The sequence below is a fragment of the Thalia democratica genome, chromosome 2 (assembly GCF_965202585.1).
Source record: "Thalia democratica chromosome 2, ktThaDemo2.hap1.1, whole genome shotgun sequence".
NCBI lineage: Eukaryota > Metazoa > Chordata > Thaliacea > Salpida > Salpidae > Thalia > Thalia democratica.
Window position 1 is genome coordinate 48,608,346 of NC_139166.1, and position 9,727 is coordinate 48,618,072.

General features: G+C 23.9%; 1 protein-coding gene across 1 annotated transcript; it reads right to left on the bottom strand.

Moving 5' to 3' along the window:
• Window positions 1-977: 977 nt before the first annotated feature.
• Window positions 978-2,484, bottom strand: LOC145828638 (DNA-directed primase/polymerase protein-like). The gene has a single exon (XM_082936392.1). It carries the CDS (start codon window positions 2,469-2,471, stop codon window positions 978-980), a length of 1,494 nt encoding a protein of 497 aa, XP_082792518.1. The 5' UTR covers window positions 2,472-2,484.
• Between the last annotated feature and the right edge of the window lie 7,243 nt (window positions 2,485-9,727).

The window sequence follows — 9,727 nt, forward strand, 5'->3', positions numbered from 1 at the left end:
ATAGTTTTAGCTTGAGATTTACTTGTGTAAAACAAATAAAAATGATACTTTTGAAACACATGTTTAGAAATGTTTAGTAAATTTGGTTTTCCATACACATTAGTGCTTATAAATTTATCATTTCATTAAATTATCTTTTTTTAATATTTTAAACTTCATTTTTATTAAGAATATTTTAAAATTACGCTATCTGCAAGGATTCTTTTAACAAGTCTGTCTAGAAAATAAATGTTTTTCTAGAAAATTTTGCAAACTGTTAAACTTACCAACCCCCTTCATTTGAGGAAAGTTTAAAAACTAGCTTATAATTGAGAAAAAATATCAAACAAGCCTGATTATGTTACAACTATGTTGAAAAATAGTATTTTGTAACATTTGTTCGCAAACTTGTCTTTGTTTACATCAAATAAACACACAAACCATTTTTTTTAAGTCACAATGCTGATTTAACTTTTAACAAAATAAAAAACTATAAAATTAAGGTTATTAAAAACGGATAAATATAAACTGTTGTTATTGCAAATGAATTTTGCTAAGATATAGTTAGAGGACCCTAAAAAATTATTTATCAATTAGCATTTTAAAACTTGGTTTTCTCATAGAAAATAATGGTAAAATTGGTACAATGAATTTAAGTTTAGACATAGTGCAAAAAAAAATCATGAAAAAATATCAATAATTCAAGAGTAATAAAACACATAAATTAAAAACAAAATTAATTATAACTAGTTATGCTAAAGATTGCAAATTAAGATTAACAAAACTTTCAGAACAATAAATAACCTAAAAAATCAATATTTTATGAGCAGAAACAAATATATAATAAGAACTTTATTACTAAAAAGACTTAAATTTTTACAACTTTTATTAAACTTATTGATATAATGAAAACACTGTGAGAAAATACAATAATACTTACTTTTGATATATTTTTTTTATTATCAGTTTAATATCTTGAACTTTCAGCAAAAATTAGTTTAACAATCAAAATTTTCATCATTTAAAGAATTTATAATTTCAAAACTTTCAGCTGCATAAATTAAATCATTATCACAAGATTCAAACTCTAACAACTCTTTTACAGTTTCAGTGAAGGAAACAGGTTGTGATCTGTAGTCTTCATCTCTACATACTGGATCATAACATTTTTGATAAAAGACTTTTAACTTTAAGTTTGCAACAAACATTATTCTGTTACTTTTATGTTCTCTACCTATATTGCTGCAATACTTGGTACCTTCAATGTCAAAAACAATAAGGTCAGAGTTAGCCACTTGTGAACATTTACTTACTCTGGCGTTAGAACTATCTTTTTTTATATGATCAGCTATCATCTCTTTTAAAGCTTTTGTAACACGGCTATTTCCCTCTAAATTTTCAATAGTAGGAGACTTTTCTTTAAGATTTTGATAATGTTCACTAATACTTAATTTATATGCATTTGAAAAACTGTTACTTATTGTAATAATTGAAATAATATTTTTATTTATTTTGGATTTTTTCAAACAACAACAAAATGATGCTAGAAAAACTAAATTTTGATTGTCAAAACAAACAATTTTTTCTTTGAATAAACTAGTTTTAGACTTGTCAACCTCATGGTACTTGCAACATTGAAAGTTAGATGTTAATGGTATAAAGTCAAAGTTACTAAAGCTTGACAGCTTCAAATTAATATTTTTAGATATTTTGCTAGACATGTACAACCTAAAATTTCGGTTTTTGGTATATACTCCTTCATCAACAAACAAGCAAGGTAGTTTTGATATATCACTCGTTATAGTTATTAATTTTTTTAGTCTTTCTTTATATCTTAGCTTCTTAAACCAAGCTGTTTCAGACTCATTTCCTGTGTTATTTAAAAATTGTTTAAGTTTAAAACACATATCTTTAACAAAATATCCAATATGTATATTGTTTAAAAAAACTACATTCTTTAAGTGCCATATTAAATGATAACTGAACTTTTTATTTGTACTAGAATCTAATATTACCACATTGTTTTTATCAGATTTTATATTCAACTTGTATAACAAAAAGTCACAAACAAATTTTATCCATAAGTCTAAATTTTCAAACTCGTCTTTTTCTGTATTAAGATGCTTCAGATATTCAAGATCAAAATATAAGTGACATGTTCTATCTTCTTCAATGACTTCATAAAAATGTCTACTATCAACACCAAGTTGCTTATAATAAAACCAAAATTCTGTAACTGTTGAAACTATATACTTCCTAGATCCAACTCCTTTAAGTTCTTTACTTTCAACAGCAAAAATTCTAACATCTTCTTCTTGTTTACTTGCAAAATCAAACGCATCGGCTTGTCTGAAGAAAACTTGATGCCATACTGGAGAAGGTTTGTCCAAGTCAGACAGTTTAGGCTTGTACTTTTGTATGATAGGATTTTCTTTGTACTTTTTCTCTCTTTCTATCACTTTTGACAAAAGTTTAGAAACTTTCTTACTCATTTACTTGCTTTTATTTTCTGAACAGTAGAGTTAGTTTTTGTATATTTTTACAACACAAGCTAAACTTTTTGTTTTTTTGAAAACTATATTAGAAAAATGTGAGTAAATACTGTAAAAAACTAACAGTCATAAGCTTTAAATTCGACCACAGATTAAATTTAAGTTAGTTTGTAGTTTTTTTTTAAATAATATATATATCAAGTAGTTTATAACTTGTAAAAAATATTACTATTTTTACATGTAAAAGGTTTGAGTGTTTTTTTTTATGAAGTATAAACATTTAGTATAAATGAAATAAAGAATTAGGCAACTAACTTAAAATTAGCATAAAAAAATCAAACAGAGATTGCTTAAAAATTTAAACTAAAGAAGGTAAATTAAAGAAAGAGGCAATAAGGACAGAATAAAGTTACTTAGAGCCTGATTAAACAATATCTTAGAAAAAATAAAAATACATATTCTAAAATGGTTTTCTTATAATTGTATCAAATACTTTTATTAGTTAAACTTTAAAACTTTTTATACAAAATACTATTTGAAATTATTATCTTGAAAGTTCTTACAACAGTTAATATTTTCCAACATATACTTTTATACAATACCTTTATTTTAAAATAATTACTTAAAATCATTACCTTGTTTACACACAAGCATTGCAAATCGAAAATAAGAAAAACATAAAAGTGTACCTACGTCCTACATCTTTTGGAAAGTAATTTATTGCATATAGTACTATTTAACAATTCAAAGATTAATAAAACAATATAAAATGAAATAGTTATCCTTTTTAAAGTTTTTACAACAGGTTCATCTATTTAAAAGAAATAAATTATCAGTTAAATGTTCTTGTACTCAAATCACATAAACTCAAGTATTATATCCTAGACCTAGATGTAACAACTTGGATGAAGCGAATTTAAAATATACAAAAAACTTGAAAAAAAAAAATTGTGTTGCATAAAATTAAATAAATTTTTTTTATATATATACAATTTTGTCTAACACACACAGTGTAAAATATTTATTTCATGCAAGTAAAATCAGAGTGGCTGTTGGTTTGTTAGACTTTTTTTATAGGTTTTCTAAATTCTTCTATTATTTCTGACTTTTTCAGGTTTTTTAAAGTATTTTTTTTCTATTTAAAGTATAAATTTCAGCAGAAGATATAAAATGTGTTTTTAATTAGTTACCGTGTTTATTCATTTATCCGGACTTAACGTATCCGGACGCTCACTTATCCAGACAGTTTCTATCGAAAGAAAATTCAAAAAATTTTCAATTTTAAACACTAACATTTTGTATCATACAAATATTTAAGCTTTTATGCTGTAAAAAATTTTAAGTGATCTTATAAATTCCGTAAGTTTTCTGCTGAAAAACGTGAAAAAACTATTAAACATAAGTCTATTCTTTCTTATTTTAGCATAACTTACAATAAAAACTAGTTTATTAGAAGTGATATGTTTCAGTTAAATTGACTTTCAACTTAGTCAAAGTTTTTTGTTTTTCTTTATGTCTATTTTTTTTTCTTTATTTAAAAAGTTTTTTTTTCACTTAGAGAGATAGGTTTACACTATTTTTTAAAGATAGATTAAATTTATATTTTCTCTTAAACAAAAATTAATCTTATTTTAATTAATAGTAAGGGCAGGTGGAATTACAAATGATGAATTTTACTTGCTTGACCCTCAAAAAACTTATATAGTTGCAGAGGGTTAGTTAGTCTGATGTTTTTCTACCCTAGAAAAAATAAATTAATTAACCTAAAGTTTAGCTTTTATTATTTATCATTTTATTATATATTACTCACATTTGTTTTTACCATAACACTTTTATTATACATTGCACTATATTCAGCATTTTTATTATTATATGAAAAAATTGATTTTTTGTACTTATCTGGAATTTTGGTTATCCAGACATGTTTACAGAAAAATCTTGCCCAACGTGTCCAGATAAGTGAATAAGCACTGTGCTAATCAAACTACTTGAAAGACAGTGAAATTCTGTTTTTAATTTGTTTACAAGCATAAAGTTAATTTTATAGGCAAATTTATTATTTTTTTATAAAACATAAAACTTTAATATCAATTATTTTCCTTATCTTAAAAGCTATCTAAAAACATTTTTTTTATTATTGATAAAAATTGATAAAAGGAAAAAAAATTAATAAGAATGTGAATTACAACTTAATTTAATTATTTTAGTTTAATTAAATTTGTTGTAATTCACATTTTTATTATTTTTTTTTTTCCTTTTATCAAATTTTTATCTAGGAAATGGCCAAGGCAAATGATAGTGTGATATACATCATTTTGATTTGGGGCCAAATTGTAAAAGATATTAACATTATTTATAAAATAAACATTTAAGAGTTTAAATAACATGCAGAATAAGGGAAAATAAAAAATAAATAAATAAAAATATTTATTTTTGGTTCTAAAACAATAACAATGAAAAAAAAACAAAAAAAAACCTTTATTTTTGGAGGGACCCCATGAAATAATTCCAAACCCAAACCAAATATATTTTTTCAAATTAAAAACAAAGGTGCGTTCTCTAAAATAAAAAAAAAATTTAGATAGCTTTTAAGATAAGGAAAATAATTGACCTCAAAGTTTTATGTTTTTTGAAAAAAATAATAAATTTGCCTATAAAATTAACTTTATGCTCGTTATTTGTTTGCAACCTGTATTACTATTTTTTAAAATTTGGCAAAATACTTTTCATAATGTTGTTTTAAAGCCATAACACTGATGTAACATAAATGGCCCTAAAACCTATTTGCAATTTAAGTTAACTTTAAGTTTTAAATTATCTATTTTTTTATGAATTCTATTTCAAAAGCTGCTTTTTTTTAGAATACTTCAGATAAATACATTTTTATTGCATTAATAAAAGTTATATTATAACATTGACAAAAAATAAAATTAAGAAGTACATGTATATATATTTTCAAACATAAAAGATACTAAAACTATAAAGTTTAATTAACTATAATAAACTTTCATTAAAATGTGTGGCTTGGTGACATAAGATCCATAAATAGCACTGAAAACATTGATCTCAATAAAACACCTTATCCAATTAAAATCTCAATATATAAAAATATTAATCGAATGTTGTAAGATCAACACTCACTAGTTTTAATTTATAAAAAGTATAAGATATACAAAAATTGATTTATTTAAAATTTTTGAAAAATCTGCTTACTATTTAGCATAACACATCATTAGGTTAATATGTTGACAAGAATCACATTTATTCTATGAGATTATTTAACAACATCTTATTTGATTTTTCTAATCTTCTTATGTAACTAATAATTTTTCTTTGCAGAAAATTTTGGTTTTATATATATAATATATGTATAAATTAATTTTATATAAATTAAATTAAACACTTTTTTAAAACAAAAAACTTAGGAACACTGTAAATTTTATAAAAAATTATTAAATAATAATTGTTTCTCTCAACTGTTTATTATGGTACACTCTTTCAGTCAGAAAAACTATCATTAATGACTTTAAATTTTCCTGAATGATCTGGAGCTTCTTCAAATCATAAAAAAATTAACTATTCAAACTTAATAAAAATGAAGTTCTTTAACTACATTGGTAATAAAAAAATAAAATAAAGTAACTAAATAAACTAATTATCATTAAAAAATAAAAAAAAATGTCCTAAGATTTCTTAGAAATCCTAAAAATGTCCAAGTTTTTTATAAAAAAACAAAACTAACCTGAACCAGCCTGAGTTTAAAATAACAATCCAAAATATCCTGAGCTGTGCTTAGGTTTTCAAAAAACTCAAAATATCTAGATTTTTCTTAGTATCTTGAGTGTGTGGCAACTTTGTAATAGTAAACAATTAAAAAGAACAATTTAATTAATATTAGAAATAGAAAAAAAATAGGTTTTTCAAGAACTTTTAAAATAATAATTGTTCAAAATCCCTGTTTTTCAAAAAAAAAATCAAATTGAAGGATTAATGGCCATTCAGTAGACTGTAGATTAACTAAATAATAAATTTTTATACTTAAACTAAATTGTTTTATTCATACAACATCACTTAACTTAAAGACAAAACTTAAGTATTAGTTTATCATGTGTACATTTTAGACCGAGAATATTTTACCATTAAAATGTATGTAACCTTTAATTTACAAATAATTTATTTAATCAGGAATTAACAACCCAAGTTTTGTAGTTTAATTTTATGGATTAATATTATTTCAAGTTAATGTAAGTTAATATGTGAACATAATTTTCAATGAACATATATATTTGTTTTTAAAAGCCACATGTTGTAGTGTAAGAAGGTTCACTAATTCAAATATTAGTTGTTAGAGTTTTTATTTTACTATGTTCATTTACGGGAGCCGATCATTTCTAACCCGATATCATTTCTAACCCGATCACTTCTAACCTGATCACTTCTAACCCGATCACTTCTAACCCGATCATTTCTAACCCGATCACTTCTAACCCGATCACTTCTAACCCGATCACTTCTAACCCGATCACTTCTAACCCGATCACTTCTAACCCGATCACTTCTAACCCGATCATTTCTAACCCGATCATTTCTAACCCGATCATTTCTAACCCGATCACTTCTAACCCGATCACTTCTAACCCGATCACATCTAACCCGATCACTTCTAACCCGATCACTTCTAACCCGATCACATCTAACCCGATCACTTCTAACCCGATCATTTCTAACCCGATCATTTCTAACCCGATCACTTCTAACCCGATCACATCTAACCCGATCACTTGTAACCCGATCACTTCTAACCCGATCACATCTAACCCGGTCACTTCTAACCCGGTCACTTCTAACCCGATCATTTCTAACCCGATCACTTCTAACCCGATCATTTCTAACGATATAATTTCTAACCCAATCACTTCTAACCCAATTAAACACGATCATTTCTAACCCGATCACTTCTAACCCGATCATTTCTAACCCGATCGTTTCTAACCCATTTTACTTATATTACGTTTTTATTTTTTTAATCTGGATTTCATGCAAAAACAAACTAGTCTTAATGAAGTTAATAAAATAATAAAAAATAATTAAACTTTTAGTTACTTTAAAACATAATGATTTTAATGTGTTACGTAAAAATATTTTTAGTATAAACTTTTGTTTTAGTATTAACTTAACATAATCTTAAAATATTTTTATTACCTCATTTTTTAAATTTTTATCATCACATAATTTTAGTTTTTTTATATCAATTTTTTTTTTTTCAATACACTTTAAGAAACGTTTTTCGTTAATCATATACAATTAACTAAATTGTTTACTTTAAAGTATTTTGAACTCTTCTTTGTAGTATTTTAAAATAAGCAGTGATAATTATATTTTAATTTCATCTTATTGTAATTAACGTGACTACAATAGTCTTAACATTAGCAAATTTTAAAAAGTAAACTCTTACAATTGTAACATTCAGATACAAAAACTTTTATATTACGGTTTAAAAACTACATTGAAAGTCTGACGGAAATATTTTATTATTGCTTACTAATGTATTAACCTTTTATAGTAGGGTAGTTTTAAGTTTCATCTTAATAACTTATACAAATTGTTATGTAACTTGCATAGGCCTATTAAGATAATGGGATTCAAACAAACATTAGGAGAAGTTAAAAACTTTTGTTATATTAAGTGGAAAAGCCTGGTTTTTAATAGAAACTAGCTATTAAAACAGTCTTGTCATATAACTAAACCGCAAAAGTTTTTATGTCGATTGACCGTCTAGATTTCACATAATTAATAAATTCCTACTTAGTTTTAGAGCAAAAAAAAATGTTTTAGAATAATAGTTAAAAAGACAAGTTTATTTGTATAACAAGTTCGAGGGTAATTAAATCTTGCTTATGTTTTAATTGCGATATAAATTAGTACTTTAATTGAAAAACTTTTCTATAAATTACTTTATTATAAGTAGTTGAAATAACGAAAGTAAAAACAAAATAAGTATTAAAAATTAAACATTTTGAAATAGAATAATAAATTAATTATAGTTAAATTAAGTATAATTAGGAGCAGAATTTTATAAAAACTCCATTAAGTTCTTTGTTTCTTTTAATCAAAATTTTTTCCAGACGATTATTACACAAAACATTTTTTTTTATTCATTACTGTAAAGCTAGCTTGCAGTCTATTGACTTTATTCTCGGTGGTTTTTTGCACCTCTGAATTTCTATAAATATGATGAGTTTTTTCTTTATTAAAAATTTTAACCTATATAATAGGTTTCACAATACAAAATGGTTTTATTATTTTGTTATAAGTTTTTAAGTTATATAGTTTACTCTAATAATTTATACTTACATTTCATATCAATGATCGCTAAATAATCTAAAGTTTTTGTGTTTTTGAAAACCTGTAAAACAATAATTTTCAACAGATATCAAGAAAATTATTTTAGAAGTATCTGCTATTAATCGTGAGAATAATCGTGTTTTTGCAATTTTAAAATTTAAAAACTTTTAAATTTTTATGAAAAATGTAAATTTATTTTGCCCTACATAAATTTTATTTCAAAAGAAAAAGAAAAAATGCGTAATAACAAAATTTCGACACTAAACTTTCATAGTTAAGTTTATTATATATAATTATAACTTAAATACAGTTAATCTTTATACACAATTTACCAGTTGATTTAAGAATTAAAATTAAATCAAAGTTCAAGTATATGACAAGTTCTGAATATTTAAAAAACCTTCTACCTCTACTTTTGGCTTAAACAGTATACATTTTCGTTTACAGAACTTTGAATTTAATGCTATTAATTTTAAATGAAACCACCATTATAATTACAATTAGTAAATTTTATTAACTGTATTATTTAAAGTTTCATAAACGCTGATATTAATACTTTAAAAAGTTGTATTTCATATAAATTCTCCCTGAATTTGGAGGCAAATTGGTAATCTGGTTTCTACACTTAAAAATATATATTAAGCATATAGAATCATTTCAAAAGAAAGTACAGAATAGACTTTAACCGCTGCGATACTCATTATATTTCTTACATTGACGACTATCAAAACTTAATATTTAATCCTTAGAATACAAAAGACTTATACTTTTCCTAATGCTTTTTAAAACTAATTAACTACACTTAATTAATAATCCTATTTTAAATCTTATTGTCAAAACAATAAATAAACCAACTAATATCAATAATTTAATTGTAACAAAAGCTATCTGAATATTAGGTCTTATTTAAA

Excerpts from the sequence above, each read along its gene's own strand:
- LOC145828638 (XM_082936392.1), bottom strand. The coding sequence starts at position 2,471 with ATGAGTAAGAAAGTTTCTAAACTTTTGTCAAAAGTGATAGAAAGAGAG.